This window comes from Eubalaena glacialis, chromosome 19 (assembly GCF_028564815.1).
Source record: "Eubalaena glacialis isolate mEubGla1 chromosome 19, mEubGla1.1.hap2.+ XY, whole genome shotgun sequence".
In the NCBI taxonomy this organism is placed as follows: Eukaryota; Metazoa; Chordata; class Mammalia; order Artiodactyla; family Balaenidae; genus Eubalaena; species Eubalaena glacialis.
Genome location: NC_083734.1, coordinates 56,397,388 through 56,419,665, shown reverse-complemented (window position 1 = coordinate 56,419,665; position 22,278 = coordinate 56,397,388). Strand labels below are relative to the sequence as shown.

General features: G+C 54.8%; 3 protein-coding genes across 6 annotated transcripts in view; 2 read left to right on the top strand and 1 right to left on the bottom strand.

The window, feature by feature from the left end:
* Window positions 1-22,278, bottom strand: part of RECQL5 (RecQ like helicase 5) — a 37,138-nt gene that overhangs the window by 4,640 nt on the left and 10,220 nt on the right. Inside the window, exon 8 of the mRNA XM_061176587.1 lies at window positions 17,956-18,035. Coding sequence (XP_061032570.1) covers window positions 17,956-18,035 — 80 coding nt within the window. The remainder of the gene's footprint in view (window positions 1-17,955; window positions 18,036-22,278) is intronic.
* Window positions 1,991-9,238, top strand: SMIM5 (small integral membrane protein 5). 2 transcript variants are annotated; one of them, XM_061175968.1, is made up of 3 exons: window positions 1,991-2,411; window positions 8,064-8,224; window positions 8,646-9,238. In XM_061175968.1, the coding sequence occupies exons 2-3, from the start codon at window positions 8,098-8,100 to the stop codon at window positions 8,741-8,743; spliced, it is 225 nt and encodes a 74-aa protein (XP_061031951.1). In that variant the 5' UTR covers window positions 1,991-2,411; window positions 8,064-8,097; the 3' UTR covers window positions 8,744-9,238. The 2 variants fall into 2 exon arrangements, with proteins under 2 accessions (XP_061031951.1, XP_061031950.1); XM_061175967.1 differs by lacking the exon at window positions 8,646-9,238 and adding an exon at window positions 8,413-8,637.
* Window positions 14,056-15,632, top strand: SMIM6 (small integral membrane protein 6). 3 transcript variants are annotated; one of them, XM_061175687.1, is made up of 3 exons: window positions 14,056-14,152; window positions 14,233-14,308; window positions 15,176-15,632. In XM_061175687.1, exon 3 carries the CDS (start codon window positions 15,182-15,184, stop codon window positions 15,359-15,361), a length of 180 nt encoding a protein of 59 aa, XP_061031670.1. In that variant the 5' UTR covers window positions 14,056-14,152; window positions 14,233-14,308; window positions 15,176-15,181; the 3' UTR covers window positions 15,362-15,632. The 3 variants fall into 3 exon arrangements, with proteins under 3 accessions (XP_061031670.1, XP_061031671.1, XP_061031672.1); XM_061175688.1 differs by having other exon boundaries at window positions 14,069-14,152; window positions 14,237-14,308; XM_061175689.1 differs by lacking the exons at window positions 14,056-14,152; window positions 14,233-14,308 and adding an exon at window positions 14,358-14,578.

Below are 22,278 nucleotides of genomic sequence, written 5' to 3'. Positions count from 1 at the left end.
ACGCCGGCCAGCGTTCGTTCACCCGATCCCGAAACTCTGGTTGAGCACAGCTACGTGTCTGGCACTGTGGGAGGCATCTCACGCGAGCCTCGCAAGGCATCGCTGGGGCGCCCATTGTACAGATGAGGACGGCGAGCGGAAAGAGCTTTCTCAAAGTCATGGAGCACACGCATCCAGAGGAGCCAGGGCACGAACCCCACTCTGTCCTGCTTCTCTATGGAGTGCTCCTCCGGGCCCCAGCCCCCTCTCCATCCTTCGGCAGTGGGGCACCCTGGAAGGAGCACGGACTCTGGGTGCAGACGCTGACTCTGCTGCTGAGGCTGTGTCCTTGGGGAAAGCATCTGACCTCCTGAAGCCTATGCGCTCTTGCCTACAAGCCGGTGCAAGAGGAGCACTGGCCCCTTGGGCGGCATAAGGGCCAGGATGACGCTCTGAAGCGCGCTGCACAGCGCCCAGCACACGGCTCTTATTATCACTCTTCACTCTTTTCTGACGGGGAGGGAGGGAGAGAACAGCAGGAAGTGGCCCTACCCCACCTCAGCACTCTGCTCTACTTCTGTCTCCTGGTGACCTCTTCCTTGTTGTCCCCAACAAGCCTGTGTGTGCCCAGCCCAGTGTACACAGCCCGGGACCGGGTGGGGAGGGGGGGGGAACTGCCTGAGAGCAGGAACTGGGCAGCTCAGGGCCCGCACCGTAGAGCCGGCACTGGTGAGGGCAGCGAGGAGATGCAGCCGTGGCCGGAGTCTTCCTCGTCGTATCTTCCAGGTTGGAAGAATGAACCCCCCCAGGCTGGGGGCACAGTCGGTCACTGGGGCAGATGCAGAGGCCCGGCGGGCCACAGTTCTATCAGGGCTGTTACAAACAGCCATTCCTGCAGCAGGAATGTGGCACGGGGTGGGGGAGCCCGAGAGGAGATGCCGGAGCAGAGGTAGGGCTGTCTAGTCACCATATCCCAAAGACAAGAAGAGCGGGCGTCACTGCTCTAACCAGAACACCTCTCAACGTGAGCGCTGCCTGGGGCTGCAAGAAACACTCTGAGGAGCCACGACCCCGAGGGGCAGGCTCCAGGAACGACAGCAGATTGTGACACAGCCCCCAGGAAGCGCGGGCTGGCTGCCTTGTTTAGCTGAGGAGAGAACGGCTGGAGCCAGCAAGGAGGGCATGGCGGCCACCAGAGGGCGCTGTTCCTGCCGCACCCAAAACCGATGTGTAACTCGTTCCATGGCTCAAGCCCGTGCGACCGCACAGTGGCTGCCTGTCCAGCCTCTGGGAGGCTCTGGCATCCAAGTGGTGTGGCCACAAGGCTGGCTTCCTTCCCCCCACCCTCCCCCAAGCCCCGACTCACTGGCGTTTTGTGCTCACACTCAAAGGGCTCCATTGACAGCTCGCAGATGCGGGCTGGGGTCGGCTCCTGTCCTGCTCCGGGCACAGCCTGGTCTGCTGGGGTGGCATGACCAGCCAAATGTCAAACCAGCCAGCCCCTGGGCTCTGGAGCCCGGCCCTGACAGTCGGGCCGGGAGTGTGGAGACAGCCCCAGCCGACACTCTGGCAAGAACAAGATCAGCAGTGTCCTCTCTCCTCCTCCCGGGGCCGCCCCCGAGGAACAGGCTAAGGCCAGGCCACTCCCAAGTCACTCAGGACTCCCAAGTTCTTCCCCAAGATGCCTCCCCAGAGGGCTGACTGCTTGGGTGGTCCAGCAGCTCCCTCACTGTTTACTTTCTTTCCCAGGAGAAAACAGAGAGGAACCTGCCAGGGAGTCGCCTGAGGGACAGGTTGGGGGTTGAGGGACATGGGCCCAAAGGCCCTCCTGAGGGCGGGGCGGGAGGCAAAGAACTGGGAGAGGTGCAGGCCCCCTCCCTCGCTCCCTCCCTCCCGACTCCACCGCTCAGGTGGAACCTCCCAGGGGGTCATCTTTGCCAGGGAATGTGAGAGCCGACCTCCTCTTTCATCAGCTCACAGCCCAGGCCCAGCCCACACCCGCCAGGGGGGAGGAGAGGAAGAGGAGGAGGAACAGAGGAGGGCCGTGCAGACCTTCGGGGCAGGGAGCAGGCACGGGAATCTGCAGCCGCAGGCCCAGTTCCCAGCAGGGATTCCCTCAGCCTGCCGGGGCAGCGGTGGCACTGGCTCCCTACTTCAGCGGGCCGCCCCGTGTAATGTGACACTTGAATCTCCAGGACGACCAACAACAAAAAAGCTAAGGCCGAGACAGCAGCTGGCTGTCAGCAGCCAGGAGCTCCGCTGCGCTGAGCACAGGCACCCAGGGAGCAGCCACAGGTCCGGAAAGAGGCGTCCGCAAAGGAAGGAAGAGGTGTGAGCCCGGCTGGAGGGGAGGCCAGAGGAGAGGCACGCGGAGGCTGCTGGGCTCCCCAGCACCTGCGGTTGCCCCCCAACCCCAGCACCTGAGCTCCCAGGTGAGTGGCTCCGCTCACAGATGAGGCGGGGACGAAGGGAAAGGAGCCGCCAGGGTCCCCTGTCTCAAGGGTGGAGGACCACAATCTACCACGAGCACGGAGAGGAGGGTCCTGGGGGACACGCTTGGTCGTAGTCTCTGGAGAGCCTCCCTTTCGAACTCAGGCTCTCCCTTCTCTTGCTGGGACCCCGCACGGGGCACAGGCCGAGGCTGCAGCCCTCTGCTGGCTTGCTGAGCAGGCAGAGGGGCCTGGAGTGCCTGCTTACTCGGCAAGTTAGTTTAAGCTTTTCCTATTCAGGGGGCTTAAACGAGGGATTTGGCTGGCCTGGCCTAGGGGAGAACCATCGCCTGCCCACTGAGCCTCCCTTTTTCCGGGGATCAAGTCCCTGCTTTCTCCCAGGCAAGGAGGCTCAGGGCAGGGTCTGCCCGGCTGCCTCGCACCTCCCAGGATGCGAACCTGTGGCAGCTCTGCCCAATGTGTCCTGCACAAGAGCAGCAGCTGCCACCTCTTATGCGGGGCTTGGTGTTCTCAGCTCAGAGCTAGGCCCAGGTGCTCCTTCCTGGGCCCATAGAGATCCCCAGGAACCCCCAATCTCCCTGAATGCCACGCCAGAAGCATGAGGGCCCTAAACCCAGGGTGGGGTGGGAAGGCGACAATGGTGGAAGTGAGGCTTGGGAAGGGACTGCCCCGCCCCATACTTGGCCCTCTGCCGCCATCAGAATGCTGGTGGTTCTCGGGCGGCACTGAGATCAGCTCTCTTGGGCAGGGCCCCGAGAGTCGAGGCTGGCTGCCTACCCCTCCTGCCTCCCTGTCCTCATGCCAGCGTTACAGTCCCCTTCCCCAGCCCCCCAGATGTTTTCCCCAAAGCGAACAAGCTAGTATCTACTTAGAAAAACAGCCACCCAGGTTAAAGTGGAAACCAGGGATCAGTCGACGTGTTCTTGGCTCGGCAGAGGCTGTGGGGTTTGGCCTGGGTTGGTGGCTGGGGAGACTAAAAGCCCGGCAGCGATGAGCAGTGATGGCACAGAGAGGGGACAGACGCCGGGTGAGGGAGGGAGGCAGTGATGAGCCCATGGCTACCCCTGCCGGCTCTCATCTGTAAGACGGCCCAGGCAGGCAGGCAGGGATCAGAGTCGCTAGATCCAGAGGACACAGGTGGATGGGGGCCCCCAAACACAATCCCTGTGCGGGGACAGAAGGGTGATGCCCAGCCTCTGGGGCTGCAGGAGGAATCAGCAGCAGCAGGAAGTGCCTCCTCCTGTCCTGGAAAAGCTATGGGGCTGGGGAAGCGGGGGCTGCTGAGGGTTCAAGTGTCATTGGACCCCACTGGAAGGCGGGGCCAAGGCAGAAAGCGCAGCGCACAGTGGGCATCTCTGCCTTGCTGGTTAGGCCACCGGACCCCGCAAGACTCCCCCAACCTTCAGTTATGCCTCATTCTAGTTCTTTCTCGAACAAGACATTGCCCAGGGGGCAGGGGTGGCTGAAACCCACCTTGACAAAATAACAGGGCAGGGCAAGAAGCCCTTGGGCCCTGAGCCATCAACACACCCTTATCAGACAGCACACATCCGCTGCCTGGGCTCTCCCCACGCAGCTGCGTCTGGAGTTGCAGTGTCAGTTCTGCAAAGAGGAAACAGGGACACTTCAGTACCAAGTGGCAGTTGTCCGGCCTGCAGGAGGCCTGCCTGCTCTGTTGCAAGGTTCTCCGTGCCAGGAGATGCCACACAAAGGCATGTTTTCTAGTCCCTCCAGCTCTGCCAGCCTTCCCTTCAGCCTGGCTCACCTTCCCCCTCCACTGGCTGCCACTCCAGCCGGGGAGCACCCTCCGAAGGTGCCGAGAAGGGCCATGCAGGCAGCCGGGCCAGGGGAAGCCACCACTTGCTCTGGCTGCTTCTAACCGAGGCGCTACCGAGCATGGGGTTGGGGGAGATCCTCATTCACAGGGAGAAAGTACAGTTTGGGAAGGAGTGTGGTGGAGCTGAGATAGAAAGACTGGGAAAATATAGAGAATTACCAGGAGCCCCACTGGGCTTCCCTGCCCTCCGCTCTCCAAACCTGGGAAGGTTAAGAGGACAAGAGGCAGCCAGCCCCAGGACGCCCACCCTCCCTGGGCCACAGCTGGGAACACTCAGGGCTCCCTACAACGCAACAGCTGGGGCACAGGCCTCACGGTCACCTGACGACGGCTGGTTATATCGGGCACCAGGCGTCAGGCACCCCTTGGCCTCGCTTTAAATAGCGTGCTGGAAAGCCCGCCTGGGACCTGCTGGAATGTGCCTCCGCCCTCTTAGGAGAACAGGCCCCTCCAGCCCCCCACGGCCCCTACTAAGGCTCCTCTTCTCAAGGCCAAGCTGGAAATGATAAAACAGCAACTGAAAAGCAAAGGGGGCTTCAGCCTTTGGGGCAGAACAGCCGTGTCCAGCAGCCCCACTCCTGCAGACAGGATGCAGTGAGCAGCCCTGGGGCCAATCCAAGTCCCCAGAGGCCCTGGGTGTCCACGTCCGTGGCCCGCTGGTGTGGACCGACACTCTTCCCAGAGTGGGGCCCGGGTCCCCTGGGCGTGAGTCTGCAGCTTTCTGACTTCCTAACCCCTGGAGGACGGCTGACTTTAAAGGCGAAGCTTCGGATCAACAGGCCCCGCCTTTCCGGCACAGCAGTTCAGCCCGGCCCCACCTTCCCCCTCCCTGCTCTGGAGATCACGCCCCGACTGACCAGGGTCTCCACGCAACCTCTCACTCACAAGCGGAGGCGCCCCCTCTGCAACCCCTCCCGGGTCTTTGGGCGCGGGGGGCACAGGTGAAAAAGCCCCCCGCCCACCCGCTCGCCTCCGCCTCTGTGAAGGAGTGTCTCTGATGGCTCCACTAGGCAGTGCAGGCCCTGGGCCAATCAGGCTGAAAAAGCCAGGCCAAGTAGCCGAAGAGGGGAGGGGAAAGCAGCCCAGCTCCTGAGCCCCGGGCAAGCTCCCCCTGGGCTTCGGTCGGCCCACCGGTCCCTCCTCCAGGAATGGGACCAGCAGGCGGGCTCCGGTCCTCCTGGAAACCCAGGGAGCGAGATGCCCGGAGGCGCCAGACCAAGGGAGGGGACCACCTTCCTGTGCACACCTGCTCCACTGGTCAGTGGGAGGAGGTCTGTTCAGTGTGACCTGAGGAGAGGGGTCTCATGCTCGGGAAGGAGTTCATGAGCCTGAGACAGAAAGACTCGCAAGATCTGGCCCTTTGGTGACAAGTCACAGGAGGTTCTCAAAGAGCAAGTGTGGCCCGGTGAGTGATGAAAGCTGTGTTCCAGACTCCCGAGTGTGGGGTGGGGCTGATCACGCAGAGCCCTGGTCCCCGTGCTGAGCCCATCGCACGGGCCAGGCCCTCTGTGGGCTGCTCCTGGACTGACTTATCTTGCCCGTCAAAGAGCAGGCTGCCCGAGACAGGTGCCCACAGAGGGATGGCGGGGGCAGCGCTGCCAGGCCCACCTCCTGCAGTGTGACCGCGAAGTCCCTTCCTCTCTCCGGTCTCAGTGTCTCCATATGCAAAAGAAAGGAGGCAGGAGTGGATGACCCATGGCATTCTAGAATTCTATGCCTCCTAGTACATTGGAAAACTGGGATCCTGATCTCGTTTGTAGCAACGTGCGGACCCTGGGGTGGGGCGTGGGAGAAGCTGGGAGGCCTTAATTCCAGGAGCCTCCCCCTTTGACAAGAGACATCACCTGCCTGCTACCCTCCATCATCACTTAAAACGTAGCCCCCCCATCTCCAGCCGGCCCCCCACCACTCTCCTTCACCTCACACACCACAAACATCCCGGGCATGAAGGACACAGACGAAACTCCCCAAAGGTGTTGAAGGAAGGTCACTGACAGCGTGTGGGGGGGTGTGACCACCCCCAAAGGCCACCTGGCCTCTGCTGCGCTGGCCGGACCCCGCCCAGAGGGGAATCACATGGGCTGGGCACTCCTAGAGCCCCGGCCCTGTGCTCAACCCTCCCGACAGCCTCGAGAGACGGGCACCTCATCTTCACGGAAAACGAGGAAAGGAACAGACTCAGAGAGACGGAGCCACTCCGTGTCACAAAAGCAGGAAGAAGGCTGGCAGTATTCAAACCCAGGATGATTCGAATGCTATTCTATGGGGGGGGGCGACCTGACCAGATGAGGGCAGTTATCCTGTGGGGAAGGAGATGCAGGAGGAACCTGTGCCGGCCGTCCAGGCCCTGGAGGACCGTGAGGTGGAAGGGGGCGGAACTGGCCTGAGTGACCACAGGTGGGACTGACGAGGTCACCAGGAGGTCCCATCTTCTAACGATCAGAGCTGCCCAAGAAGGAATGGGCGGGGCTGGGCCGCAGGGGGGCTCCCCACTCGAGCAAAGGCCGAATGCCAGAGGGAGGGCAGGGAGCCAAGTGCGGCGCAGAGGACTGGAGCGGATGACCTTCAAGGCGGCTCTCAGGACGCTACGCTGTGGTAGCAGCGCCAGGAGTGACCGGCCTCACAGACCGCAACCACCTGGGGGAGAACGTGCCTGGCTGAGGGACGAGGCAGCAGTAATGAGAGCTTACGGTCTGGCTCAGGCCCCTGGCCGCCTGCAGCCCTGCCCTAGCTAAGAGCTGCCTCGGGGAACAGGCTGATTCTGGGTTGGCACAGGCTGTCCCTGATCCCTCTCTGAAGAGGTGCTGGCTCCCTCGTGCCCACCGGGGAGGCGGAAGGGGAAAGAAGGTCTGTGGCATAATGTGTCCCGACTCACTGACTCGGCCTGGATCTTCACCTTCAGCCCCTTGGGCACAACAGACAGGAGGAGGCTCTCGGTCCTGGGGCCTGGAGGCTCAGTTGCCCCTCACCTGGGGCGGGGGGCAGGGGGTGTTGGGGGGAGGGGGGAGCAGAGGGGACTCTCTTGGTCAGCCAGAGAGGCAGGTCCAAGCCAGCAAGAGAAGGAGGCTAAACCCCCCCGGGACTTCTGGTCCCATCCTGAGAGAGGATCCCTTGGGGAAAACTAGAAGGACACAGTGTCACCTCCACCTTCTCACAGGAAGACACCGTATGAGTAAAGAAATGGGGCTGGTGGGAGAGGTGGGGGGCCCCAGGGGGGCTCAGACCACTGCCCCCAGTCAGCTCTCAACTACGGCCGACCCTGACCAGAAGCCCCCATGAGCCTGCTCTCGGAAGAAGCCGACCCTTCTGTCCCCACATATGATGAAAAGCAAGAGTGCCAGGCTGGCATTCTGGAGCCCCGTCTCCCCACCAGGGAGGCACTCAGGGGCCGCCAGGGGAGCCATGCCCATCCGAGGCACCCTGGCAACACCTAGGAGTGGTGTCTAAGACAAAGGAGCGTGCAGTCCCCTTCACGGTCAGCAACCGTGGCTGACCTTGGCCGGCTGGCAGACCCCTCCTGCGGCAGGCTCTGCCGAGCAGCCCTGCGGCAGGGCCTCAGGCTCACTGTCATCCCCAGCTTCCCTCGCCTGGGCAGTGCCAGCTAGGTGGGGGCTGAGGGCCACAGCGGAGCGCCGAGCAAGGGGCCCTGCCAGCTCCCTGCCTCCCTCGTGAGCTGTGAGCCACCAGGGCTGTGAGGGGTGAGACCTGACAAACTCGTTCTGCGGGCTGGGGTGGGTGAGGGCAGATTCTCTGGAGGCAGCTCCGTGGGGACACCAGGTCCTCTCCCTGCTCTGCAGCTCAGGAGGAAAGCCGGCCGGGACACGACACAGCATGGCAGCCTCCAACCTTGCGCTGGAGATGCGCTCCATAGGGGAGAGGCTGCTGCACAAGCTGCAGACGCTGCCCCAGGCCGAGCCCGTGGAGATCGTGGCCTTCTCGGTCCTTGTCATTTTCACAGGTAAGCTGGGGCTCCCAGAGCCTCCTCAGCGCCCATGGCTCTTCCTGGCATCCAGGAGAGACGAGACCATGGTGCCAACCACGGGGCTGGCAGAGGTGGCTGGGTGGTCCCCCAGACAGAGGAGGAGCAGCAGATGTCCCCTGGGGGGAGCCAGGGGGTCCCCCCCTAATCCTGACATGCTGCTCTAGGAAACGGGAGCGCTGGGCACCAGGCCCCACAGATGGAGGGAGCAAAGCTCTGGGGGCCGGCACGGGGACGGTCCCACCTCTTCCCAGACTCTCGGGTATTTCTGACCACTAAGCCAGGGCTTCGGTGAAGGTCCTCCAGGCCCCCAGAGGGGCCTCTCTGCAAGTGTGGTGGGCGTCTTTTCCTCCTGGCCTCTGAGCTCCCGGAGCGCTCTGCTCTCTCCCCCACCCCCCAGCCATCGTGCTGCTGCTGCTGCTGACAGCCGTCGGCCACTGCTGCTGCCCTAAGCGGGGAGGCAGGAGGGCCGCGGTGGGACCCACCACCCCACCGTGAGGGCCAGGGCGACGGCCGACGAGGAGCCGGAGAGGAGACCGCCAAAGCCATGACCCAGGGAGTCAGCCTGGCCCTGCAGCCCTCACCCCTCAAGACAGAGATCCACCGCCCCGGCCCTGGCCTAGCCCAGGAACCCAGACACTGACTGAGAGCTGGGGCCTCGTCAAGGAAATATGGGCTGTTCGGGCCACAAAACTCTCACCTGACAGTGAACACAGGGGGCCGAGGAGGAGTCGACTGTTTCTAAGACAGAAAACCACCGGGGGTTCTGCGCCTACCTGCGCTTTCCAACAAAACACAGAAGTGGGGTCCCCACACCTGGAGAACAGCCCACACGTGTGGGGAGCTGGCCTCAAGGCTCCCAAGCCAAAGAGGAGCAGGCCAATCGGAGAGGGGCTTTGCGCAGTAGCTCCTGAGTCCTGAGCTCCCCCCAGAGCACGGACACGTCTGTGTTCCATTCCAGTATTTGCCTGTTTCTTTCCCAGTAAAAGCTTTCTGGTTATGTGTTTCTGTGGTGCCAGACTCCCTGGGCTGGGTTATGTGCATCAGGTGGGCAGCGTGCCAGAATTCCAGGGACATGGCCAGTGACCGTCCCTTCCAGGCCTCTGCTCTCCCTGTGCTCTCGGAAGCTGGAAAAACACGCAGGCAGGAATGCCACGCGAGAGGGAAGGCTGCGGAACCAGGGGAGGGCTGCGGCGCCTTTCCTGACCAGCACCAGCTGCTAACAAGCTCCGCCCTCCCAAACGCCTGCTTGGCAGTGGCGGAGGCTGCGTCTGCCCCAGGCAGGTGCCCTGCTCAGGAATGCCACCATTGCCATTAACCGTAGCCGGCACACCCCGTCCTACCAGGCTCAGGCCACTGGGTCTTCCCAAACTTCTGCAGTAAGAGAGGTAAGGCCCCTACTATTGTCCATAACCTGCATCCAGGCTCAGGCCACTGGGTCTTCCCAAACTTCTGCAGTAAGAGAGGTGAGGCCCCTACTATTGTCCATAACCCGCATCCTGACCGCTCCGTCCTTTGCCCAACGTGTGCCGGACTGTTTGCGTTCAAATCCTCGCCCTCCCACCCCCGCCAGCTACGAAACGGAGGTCAGTGACTCAGCCTCTCCAAGCCATGTTTCCTCCCCTGTGAAATGGGGCTAATCCTGGTCCCCACCTCCTGGGATAAACCCAGATGACCTTGGCACAGTGCTGGGCATATGCTAAGACTGATATGAAGCATCGTTATCTGCCCCTCTAAACAGGGGGCCGAGCCAGAGCAATGTGGACTCATTTAAGGACTGGGCCTGCTGACATGCAACACTGCCTGGCCTCTTTCCCTTCAGTTTACTTCCTCTCCCACAGAACTTTCCAGGTAGAGCTACAAAGCCAGGAACGAGGGCAGGGGAGGCAGAGGCTCACGCGGTACCCCCCCCCCCCCGACACACACACACAACCCTGGTCTGCTGGGGCCATAAAGAAGTCTGCGTTTTTTATACTCCTCTGTCATCTTGGCCTGTGCAGCCCATGCTCTGCCTGCCTTGAGGCAGAGCCCCATCTACTCAGAAAACAGGGAGTGGAGAGGGGATGCCAGCCCCTGCCACTCCTCTGCGGCCCCACCATCTCCAGCTGACAGGCAGGCAGGCAGGAGAAGCTCTCTCTGGTTGGTTTCACTTCCTGGTGTCCAGGGACTTCTCTGACGGGTTTGGTTTGGGTTAAAGACCCAGAGAGGAGTGCTTCCATAGAAAATAAAAGAAATTCAAGAATCTGTCTGTACTCTCTACCACCCCCACCACACCACAAAAGAATGGGACTCGTAAAAATAATGATAACCATAATAATACTTGCAACAATGGTGAGGATGAAGATAGCTAAAATTCACTGAGGACTCATCCCCGCTCAGGCAGCGCCTTAAGCATTTTGATGCAGATAAATTCATTTAGTCATCACGACAACCTCAATGCCAAATGTACCATTATTATCCCCATTTTAAAGATGAGGAAATAGGTAACTTCCCTAAATTTGACCAGCTGAAAAGTGGCAGAGCCAGCCTCTGGGCGCCCCCCCCACCTGGCTCCAGAGCCCCTGCTCACCACACCCGGTGCCCTAGGCCTCCAGCTGTAGTATTGATAAGGCTCTCACTCCATTATCCACCACCTACAATACCAACCCTAGATCCCAAACAGCCACACCCCAAACTCTGGGGCCCTCCCTCCCAGAAGAAAAACAGAGGGAGGGTGGGAGGATGTGAAGCCCCGCCCTTTCCAGTCCCAGCACCAACAGCTGGAGGGTCCCCAGGAAGCCCTCCGTTCAGGACACGCTCCAACGGTGCAGCAGCCTGGTCCTCGTGTGACTTTTCCTTACGTGAGTTGCATCAGCATCAAGAACATCCTTCCTCACTGTGGGTGAGGCTTGGCCTCTTTTCTAGAAAAGATTCAGGCTCCCTGGTCCAGCTGCCAAGAAGTCGGCAGACCTGGGCACCGACAGGTTGACAGGAGGTTCATTCGCGTTTTCCTCCTCCAGGCCAGGCAGTACTTAACTGCTGACTCCAAATAAGATTCTGTCCCTCCCCTTGGAGGGCTTACGGGGGCACGCTGAGCCCCACCACCAATGGCTCCCCTGAAGCTGTCACGCCAGGTCCCAGGCAGGCTCCGATCCCACTCAGCTCAACCAACCAGATCTGCTCCAGCGCAAGAGCAGCCTGACGTACTCTGGCTGGTCCTCTGGGGAAGATGGGCATCGACAGGAGGCAGCAATTCCCCCATCATGGCAAAGAATAAACAGGTACAGCAAGGCAGGTGGTGACCATGGAAGGGGTGGCCATCAGGCCGTCTGAGCCCCAGAGAACATCTGGCTGACTCTGGCCGCCACACCTCTCTGTTCCCACCGCCATGCCACCCTGGACCAAGCTGCCAGCAGCGTCTGCCTGAGGTCCCTGCCGCAGCGTCCCAGCCGGTCTTGGCGCTGATCTCCCCGGCCTCTTCACGCCTTCCCCGCCCGTGGCCTCTGCTCCACCACTGACCACGACTGTGGTCTCTCGGTCCCTCACAAGGGTTTCACTCTACACTTCAGATCTGTGCGGTTTACTGTCCATATTGTACGCCTTGTTAGAATCTACAGTAAAGCCACCGGTGCAAGAATCTTATTAGCAAAACTTGGCAGAGCAGACAAAACAGTTTTCTCCTGTTTTCCCAAACATTAACATTTGAAAGCAATCTACAGATAACAATCTTCAAGATGACATATTTGCTTGTGGGTAATAACAAATTGCAGACCATAAAAAACTGAGGACAGGGAGTTCCCTGGTGGCCTAATGGTTAGGATTCTGGGCTTCCACTGCCGTGGCCCGGGTTCAGTCCCTGGTCAGGGAACCGAGATCCCTCAAGCCGCGCAGCAATAACAAAATAATAATTTAAAAAATAAAAGTTAAAAAAGAAAACAAAACTGAAGACAAATTAATTTTGTCCTTAGGAAAAGTCTCCTCGCTCTCCTTGGGAACCGGCTGCCTACCCTGGAACACTGTCTCCTCATTCGAACTCTCACGTCGGCTTCCCATCTCAACTTCAACATCGCTCCTCCCGGGGGAGTCCCCTCAGGCCCCGGGCCAGGCTATGCCATGGGCACCACCAGCATTCTCTACCTCTTCCCATCACATGATTCCCTTTGTGGTGATCATTTCAGAAAGATTTTCCGATCAGGGCCAGCAGTTAATTGAAAAAGTCAATTAAAGCAACGTTTGTGTACCCGAGACATACGTTCTCTACACCTCTCATTTGAAATGGAAACATACAGATGCACATTCCTTGGCCAATCTTTTTGTTGCAGGGCCGAGGTCTTTTCTTCAAGTGTGGGTTTGCTGACCAGAGTTCCTGAATTGTCTATTTGCTAATTTTGATTTCTTTAAGGTGGAATAAGAACTTGAAGACATCTGCAAGGAAACCTGAGTGTGAAATACTTCTGCATTTTTAGGAAATGTTTACAGTTGTCTTGTCCACATCTATTTTTGACAGGAACAGCTGGGTCCAAACCCCAAAGCAGTAACTTCTTAGCTGTGTGACCTTGGGTAAGTTACTTAACCTCTCTGTGCCTGTTCCCCAGTTGTAAAACTGGGGTTTCAGCTATTATCACTACTTCACTTTTATGTAATGTTAAGTGCAATTATCTAATTACAATAACAAGTACAACTGCCACAAAACAGGTTTGGGAACAAGCAGCTGACGCTTAATAAGCATCCAACTAAGCTAATGGAGCGGAAGTCCGAGGGTGTGCTGAGACCAGCCTGCTGGCTCTGAGCATTCGGCAGGCCAAGGGCATTAGTCAGAGTGTTTTACAGAAGGAAATGCAAAGCGGCAGGTAAGCCAAGGTCAATTAAGCCAGGATAGTTAAGAAGGACTTCACGGAACTTGCCCATCATCTCCTCCAGCCCCAGCTGCATGTGAGAATCACACGATGATGGCTTCCCTGGTGCCGCAGTGGTTAAGAATCCACCTGCCAATGCAGGGGACACATGTTTGAGCCCTGGTCCAGGAAGATCCCACATGCCACGGAGCAACTAAGCCCACGCGCCACAACTACTGAGCCTGAGCTCTACAGCCTGCGAGCCACAACTGCTGAAGCCTGCATGCCTAGAGCCCGTGCTCCGCAACAAGAGAAGCCACCGCAATGAGAAGCCCACGCACCGCAACAAAGAGTAGCTCCCACTCGCCGCAACTAGAGAAAGCCCGCGTGCAGCAACGAAGACTCAACGCAGCCAAAAATTAAAATAATAAATAAATTTTAAAAAAAAGAAAACACTAAATTTAAAAAAAAAAAGGAGAATCACCCGAACAGCTTTACCAAGCACAGGGCTCTGACACGCCCAGAGGCTGATCTCTGTGCTGCCAGGTGGGGCCTGGGCACCGGCATTCAGAAAAGCTCCCGGATGATTGGAACAGGCAGGGTTGAGGACCGGTACCATAGAATGTAACCCCTGGGAGGGCAGGGCCTGCCTCTCTCGCTCATGACTGTACACGCAGCACCAGGCGCAGTTCCTGGCCACCGTGGGCACTCGACTCCTGTCTTTCAAGGAGGGAATGGCAGCCACCAGGTTCCACGAGCGGGGGCACAGGCCCCACTCCTGCTTCCCAGCTGCCCCATCACACCAGGGGGTGGGAACCCACACAAAGCAGCTGCGGCCGGGCCTAAGCGGCACACAAAAACACCAAGGGAGAAGCTGGGCCTCCACAGGAACCCGGGACCTCAATGGTGATAAACACCCACATGCTGGTTCCAGGAGGTGCCAGCTGGAGCTGTGGTTAATCATCAACCCGGCGCCACAGGAAGTGAGCGGCCATGCGTGGCAGCCCCAGCCCTGGGGCCTCCCGAGCTCTGGGCAGGTCCTTTCAGTAGACGGGTCATCCGGATTGAGAGGAGGGGCAGGACCCAGCCACAGGTGAGGTGGATGGGAGGCCTGGGGCAAGGGCCCCGGATCCAGTCTCTTCCCCCACCCACCCCAAGTCTGACCTCTCTCAGCCAGGACACCTCAACCTATGCGCCCTGAGCAGCCCCCCAAAACAGCATCACAAGAGGGCAGAACGCGGCGGAGGGGGTAAGTGTGAAAGGCTGAAAGAGAACGCGGTTGCTAGGCAACGGGCCCTAGCCCACCTTTGTTTGCTCTGGTGACAGCAAGCAGGTCTGGTCAGGGGCAGTCAGCAATGCGGCCACCTTTTCCTCCTAAGAGTTGCTTCTCTGAGTCACGGTGCAGCTCTGGTCACCTGGCGGCTTCTTCAGCTCAGGCCCCCCAAAGCGTGGGGCCTGAAGGATTACCCTGATCCGCCTGCCCTCTCTTAGGACACAGGAGTATAAACAGCAGACCCAGGTAATGGCTCCTTCCTTCTCTGCCTTTACTCCCTTCAACTGGCTACAGACTCACAGCCTGCCCATCTCAGCTGTGTTTCAAGATTAGTTAGTCCTTCTGTTTTCACCTGCCTCTAAGGAAGCCTACAGAGGCCCCTCAGCTTGAGACCATCCACTCCTGGGCTCCTGTGCTGATCTCTCAAAATGCTTCCCAAATGTTTGGCAACCGAGGCAGGAAACCCAGGAAGGGTCTGTAGTGCTGCTTTTTAGATTCTGGCTGAGCGGTTCTCAGGGATGGGAGAGAAAGTCCTGCTCACAGCAGGGCTGTTCAGGAAAGGACTGGAGAAGCCAGAGGCAGCCTCCAGGAAGAACTCAAGGGACCCCCCCTCTCTTGGTGCCAGTCCCTGCTTTTGCTTCTACGGAGGAAGAAAGCTCATTTGTTGCTTGCTGGAGGCATCGAGCCCAATGACCCACCATCCCTTCAATGCCCACTAGCTGCAGAGGTGGCCGCCGTTCTCTGAGATCGCACCAGCGGGTGAAGTTGGGGGCAGGGAGTAGCACCTGGGACAGGGCCTTGGAGAAGCCCCTGCACTCAGGGCCTCTGTCCCCACTTTTCCAGGTTCACATGGACAGACTACTGACAAAACGCGCCTGGAAGGATGAGTTCTGGCAGAACCCCTTGGACCAAGGGGGCCTGGTAGTGATCTGCTTGTTCATCATTATGGTCCTGTTTCTCATCTTGTTTGCTATTGTGTTTGGTTTACTCCCCCCACTTGATAGGGTCAACCAGTGTGAAGAGTCGTGACCTGACTTTCTGCAGGCCAAGAAGGGGGCCACTGTTAATACACTCTCAAAACACCATGTACCTTTTCTCCAAAGCCCTTTTAACAGTCTGGAATTATACATTTTTCATGTGATTATCTGATAAGTGCCTGTCTTCCCCACTGGTCCAAGCAACAAAAAGCAGGGGCTGGGTCTCTTTCTGTTCCCCATTGTACCCCCTTTTCTGATGTGCCCTCGCACAGAGTCAGTATCAATCAATATTTGCTGGTTGAATAAATGAATGAATGAACAAATGAGCAAACGAATGGATAAACAGAGGGATGCTGGGCCGTTGGCTCCCCCAGCCTGGAGACCCCAGGAGAGGACAGAGCCCAGTACAATCTAGGCCTAAACCAAAGCTGTTTTTCCCATCTCAGACAGGGTCCAGAGGCCTCTAGGCTGGAGGAAGGTTGCTTTGAACCTAATTACTGTTCCTTTTTACACGCAAAGGTAAATTTGGCCCTGTCATAAATAATCAAATGTATTTCATGGCCACGCTCAGAGAAAGTAGCTGCACTCAAAGAACAGAGGAAGCCATCTGGACGCCCCACGCTGGCCTCATTCATGTGACCCAAGTGTCTTTTCTCTTGGTCCCAGAGATGCCCAGGTATCCCTCACAGGATCCCCCAGCCCCCATGCACCCCAGACCCTACAATGCAGCCCTTGTAGAAATGTCCCCGCCTCTGCCAAAGCCACCGAACAGGCCTGTCCCTCGCTGCCAAGTGCCCTCCCTTTGCAAACAGCTGCTTCAACGTCAACCTCAAACCAGGCTATTCTTAAAAAAGGGGCAAGTATCTGGTGAGGAAGGGGCTTTGCCTTCGTGCTATATACCATTTATGCAATGAAGAAACACTCCTTTTTACTCAAAGAGCAATTTCAAATCCAGCCACACCAGCCGTGCTCACTCCGTCCCAGGGCCTGGAAGTCCTGGAATATGACACCCTCATGTGTAGCAAATGAGATAGAAGAGATGAGGCTGCACACGGGGCAACAGGAGGCCCACCGATGCCCGGACCCCTGATACTCTAACAAGCCCCAGCTCTCTGGTATGAGACAGAAAGCAGAGGGCCCTGGGAGGACCTGTCCTCTTGCCTGGCGAGTTGCTGCAGCCCGGAGGGATACGGCAGAGCTAAGCTTCCAGACAGCTCCCCAGAGCCTCAGACTCACCCAAAACAAGACTCCAGCCAGGGTGACTTCCAGCAGAGGGGACTCTGACAACTAGCAAGGACACTGAGCCCTTTCATGACGAGCGCTTTACTCAAGGGACCAAAGAAGGCCTAATTTAGCAACTCACTATGTCAGTGCCTGAAAAGGGCTCTGGTTGCAATGGCTGTGGGCAAGGGTGCCAACCACCTCTGCTGGGTGTGGTCTTGCCACAGAGGCCAAATGAGACATGGCGGCTTGGAGAAGGAAATAGCTTCAGCCTAGGAGCCACCGACTTGGTGAATAGGAGGGGGTGGGAATCAGAACACATGGCCCAAATAAGTGCCTCTCTGGTTTCCAGAAGAAAGCCCCAAACATCTGGTGGGCACCACCAGTACCAGGCACCTAATCAACTCCATGCTTCAAGAATCCAGTCTTGCAAAAACCAAGATGGCATGTGTGTATGAAAACGTGCATATCACTGAAAATTGGGAAATGGGGGATTAGTGGCATCCGTGAGGGATCTTAGTTCCCCGACTAGGGATTGAACCCCGGCCCTCGGCAGTGAAAGCACCAAGTCCTAACCACTGGACCGCCAGGGAACTCCCAACCACGACCTCTCTGGACAGTGGTCTGTTCATCTCTTAAGTCTGAAGCAATCAATTCTGCCTCATCTACCTTACAGGGTTGTCCAACGAGATCTGACCAGTGAGAGCAGAAGAATCAAAGAGGTTTTTCGAGCAAAGGGCTACACAAATGCAAGTGCTCCCCGCTTGTCCAGAATGCTCTGGATGTCCCTCACACAGCGCGCCCACAGCTGCTCGTGCCCAGGGCTCTCCCTGCCACAATCTGCCTGTCGCCGAGCAGCCATCAGGCTCTTTCATGGCCCCCACCGACAGCAGATGCAGATCAAATAGATAAGTGGGTTCCAAGTAGGCAGGCTGGTGTTATGTTAGAAAAGTTGATTTCTCTCCAAGCACATTACCGCCCCTGCCCTCCCAAGACATAAGCCGGGCCACATGTCTCTGTTTGGGTCTGAGATGAGAGTGACTACTCCACAAGTGAAGCCTGTGGTACAGCACAGTGGCACGTGATGACCACAATGCCAATGGCTCAGAGCTGGTCACATCTCTCGGAACTGAGTCACCCATGGTGCCAGCCACTCCAGAAGTGGGTGGAGTGGGATGGGTGGATGAGCACCCAAAATACTCAACGAATCCTCACAGTACCAGAGTTTCTGGGGCCTTCCACAGAAAGGTGGGAGGGTACCAACTTCCACGCTCTGACAGGAAATATTCCCACACGATGGCTTTCAGCAGGCAGGGGTCCCTTGGTGGCCCGAGAACTGCCCTATGTTAGCTGGTTAACTAGTGGTGCTGGGAGAGGAAAAGATCTCACTAACACTTGTTTCCACACACAAGATAAGTCACTCACCCCGATTCTTCACAGAAGGCCACCAGGGCATCAAAGGCCAAGACAGCAGCTTTATCGGATGCTTTGTTCCCTCTCTTTTCCTGGAGACAAGAAATGACCATTCAGTAAAAGTCTTACATAGTTGGACTACCCTGTAGCCCAACAAATGGTGAGAGAGAAAAATATCAAATGACACTAATAAAGCCATTCACAAAACAGAGTCCCCACACCTGACCATGCATCGGAATCACCTGGGTAACTTTAAAAGACCTGAGGCCCCATTCAGCAAGACTACTGAATTGAACTTTCTGAACCTGGAGCTCCAGGGGGTTTATACGTTCAAAAAGCTGCTCAGGTGATTCTCATGCAAAGGGCCCGGGGAATGGCATTTGGGAATCACTGTATAATATGACCTAATTTAATAGGAATTAAATATATACACGAGTGTGTGAAGGAACATACTAACCTCTGTATGTGTGGAAGGACATACACTAAACGTTGACAGTCATTACTTCTGAGTGTTGGGATTATGCATTATTTGCCTTTTGGTACATGGCTATTTGTTAAATTTTCCTTTTAAAAAATTGTGAAGGGACTTCCCTGGCCGTCCAGTGGTTAAGACTTCGCCTTTCAATGCAGGGGTTGCGGGTTTGATCCCTGGTCGGGGAGCTAAGATCCCACATGCCTCGCAACCAAAACAGCAAAACGTAAAACAGAAGCAATATTGTAACAAATTCAATAAAGACTTTAAAAATGGTCCACATCAAAAAAAAAAATCTTAAAAAAAAAAATTGTGAAAAATTTTAAAATACAGAATAGTCAAGAAAATATAGCAGACACTAATACCCAGGACATTCTCTATTGCCTTTCTGCTTCTGGAAGTTGAACGGTTCCCATCTCCCGAACACACAAATACACATACTTCCTCTACTTCCATTTTCCTAATACATTTATATCATGATTTCTTATTACATCACAATTTCCCTTAAGGTGATTCTTCAGAGCTAACCACGTGATTATATTTTTACTATTTCCCATGATCACATATCCTTCGACAACATTGTTTCTCCTGAAATTAACAGCTGACCTGTTTTTTCATTTCCTTAGATTTCAGTGCATCAAGAATACCCCCCCAAATGTTCTGATGTAATGAAAAATTCACTTCAGTAAGGGGGGGCCAATGATGGCAAGGTCCAGTTTTATCTTTGCAAACATCCTTCCTGGTGTCTTCCGTCCCCGTGTTCGACCTGGGCCTCTGCTCTCCAGGCCTGGTGCACAGCTGAGACTACCCTTTGCTCTCGTCCTAGGACACTCCCTTTGCCTTGCTCCTGGGTCAGGTCTCCATCTTCCTTTCCTAGTTGACTGCCTCTGCAGTGGAGAACATCCTTTAGTAGCTTCTCCAAAGGAGAAAGTTTCTTGAAATCATCTGTCTGAAAATGTCTTTATCCTACTTTCACGCTAACTGGTTGGCTGGGTAGGAAATTCTAGATTGGATGGTTTATTTAGTATTTGGAAGCACTGTTTCTCGTTTCCAGTATTACAATGGTGAAAACTGGTGCTCTTTGGACTCCCTGTCCTCCATGTAACACCTCTCTGGAAGCTTTCTGGATCATCTCTTTTTTATTTATTTTTTATTTAAAAAATTTTTTTTTCACTGCGTTGGGTCTTCATTGCTGTGCATGGGCTTTCTCTAGTTGCAGTGAGCAGGGGCTACCTTTCATTGCAGTGCACGGGCTTTTCATTGCGGTGGCTTCTCTAGAGCACAGGCTCTAGGCACATGGGCTTCAGTAGTTGTGGCACGCAGGCTCAGTAGTTGTGGCGCACAGGCTTAGTCGCTCTGCGGCATGTGGGATCTTCCCGGACCAGGGCTTGAACCTGTGTCCCCTGCATTGGCAGGTGGATTCTTAACCACTGCGCCACCAGCGAAGCCCCTGGATCATCTCTTTATCTCAAATGATCTCAAATGTCTCAATGATGAGCCCAGTGTGAGCTCTTGTAATTCACTGTGTTAGTAGGTTTTAAATAAATACCTTATACCTAATCACCTTACCGAAATCTTTTCCTTGTCTAATTTGAACTTCAGACAAGTTAATCACACTCCCTTAGGTCATGGCAAACTGTCATCCTTGGTCCTCGCAAGGCCCCTTCGTTCCCAATCGCTACTTGCATCCACCTTCTCTCCCGTCATTCAAATTTACTCATTTATTCAATAAACACTTATTAAGCACTTAACTACATTCCCAGCACTGAGCTAGGCATTAATTACAGCTACAGAAAGGTTCCTGCTGTCATGGAACTTACATTTCAATATAGCAAACCTATAAAGTCAAACAGTAATAAATATGATTTTTATAAAAAGGAAGATACGAGACTTCCTGGGCCCCCAGCTATGCCTATTACTCTATGGGGAGTATTTACTATCGTTTCTTCTTCACTCCCCATTGCTGGATATTTAGTTTGTTTCCGATTTTCTGTCCTCATGATCAATTCTACCATTCAAGCCCTTGAGCACATGAGCTTATGCACTGCCACTTTTGTTTACTTATTTATTTTTGGCTGCATTTTTTGGTCTTCTTTGCTGCGTGTGGGCTTTCTCGAGTTGCAGCGAGCGGGGGCTACTCTTCGTTGAGGTGCGCGGGCTTCTCATTGCGGTGGCTTCTCTTGCTGCGGAGCACAGGCTCTAGGGTGCGCGGGCTCAGTAGCTGTGGCGCACGGGCTTAGTTACTCCGTGGCATGTGGGATCTACCCGGACCAGGGATTGAACCCGTGTCCCCTGCATTGGCAGGTGGATTCTTAACCACTGCGCCCCCAGGCAAGCCCCCACTGCCACTCTTATTTCAGGTGATTTGGTTCCAGAAATAGGATATCTAGGTCAAAGGGTATCTGTATTTTAAAATTTAAATAGATATTGCTAGATTGCTTCCCCCCAAAAGACTGTAACACTGCATTTTTCTCTTGGCAAAGTGTAGGCACTCTTTCTTTCACACGCCCACTAGCAACAGGAGTTTGAGCTCTTTTACACGTGTGTCAAATCATTTTACTTTAATTTGCATTTACCTGATTACTACCAAATTTGAACATCTTTAGACGAGCCATTTGGATGAGCTTTTCTGGGAACTTTCCTTTCATATCCTTTGTTTTTCTTGTCAGTTGGTGAAAGCTCTCTATTTATTCTCAGCTTTAACCTTTTGTTTGCCTTTTACGTTAAATATTTTTCCAGATCTACAGTCTATTTGTTTATGGTATCTTTCACCACGTATATTTTTTCCATAGGTTCAGGATTTATAGAAACTTAAGATTTTTTATATATTCAAATATTTGGTTTTTTAAAAGACAGCTTTCTGGATTTTTAATTTTCATTACAAAAATATCTTCACCATATCTCCAGCCCTAGGTGGCACACTGGACTAAATTTTGTTTAGTTTTTACATGAGGTCCTTAATCTGTCTTTTATATAAGGTGTCAAACGGGGCACTTTTATTTTATTCCTGCGGTGTCAGCACCAGCTATTAGACAATTCATTCTTTTCCCATTAAACTGAATTATCAGCTTCATCAATATTAAATGACGTATTCTAGGACCTTTTTTTTTTTTTTTGGTTTGTTTGTTCTTTGAATTTATTTATTTTTTATACAGCAGGTTCTTATCTATTTTATACATATTAGTGTATATATGTCAATCCCAATCTCCCAATTCATCCCACCACCATCCCCCCTGCCACTTTCCCCCCTTGATGTCCATACGTTTGTTCTCTACATCTGTGTCTCTATTTCTGCCTTGCAAACCGGTTCATCTGTACCATTTTTATAATAAATCGGTGTTGAATTTTGTCAAAAGCTTTTTCTGCATCTATTGAGATGATCATATGGTTTTCATTCTTCAGTGTGTTAATATGGTGTATCACATTGATTGATTTGCGTATATTGAAGAATCCTTGCATCCCTGGGATAAATCCCACTTGATCATGGTGTATGATCCTTTTAATGTGTTGCTGGATTCTGTTTGCTAGTATTTTGTTGAGGATTTTTGCATCTATATTCATCAGTGATATTGGTCTGTAATTTTCTTTTTTTGTGACATCTTTGTCTGGTTTTGGTATCAGGGTGATGGTGGCCTCGTAGAACAAGTTTGGGAGTGTTCCTCTGCAATTTTTTGGAAGAGTTTGAGAAGGATGGGTGTTAGCTCTTCTCTAAATGTTTGAAAGAATTCACCTGTGAAGCCATCCGGTCCTGGACTTTTGTTTGTGGGAAGATTTTTGTTGTTGTTGGAAGATTTTTAATCACAGTTTCAATTTTATTACTTGTGCTTGGTCTGTTCATATTTTCTATTTCTTCCTGGTTCAGT

Coding starts and splice junctions, on each gene's coding strand:
- SMIM5 (XM_061175967.1), top strand. CDS start 8,098: ATGGCAGCCTCCAACCTTGCGCTGGAGATGCGCTCCATAGGGGAGAGG. Junction 8,225..8,412: donor GGTCCTTGTCATTTTCACAG/GTAAGCTGGGGC, acceptor ATGCTGCTCTAG/GAAACGGGAGCGCTGGGCAC.
- SMIM6 (XM_061175687.1), top strand. CDS start 15,182: ATGGACAGACTACTGACAAAACGCGCCTGGAAGGATGAGTTCTGGCAG.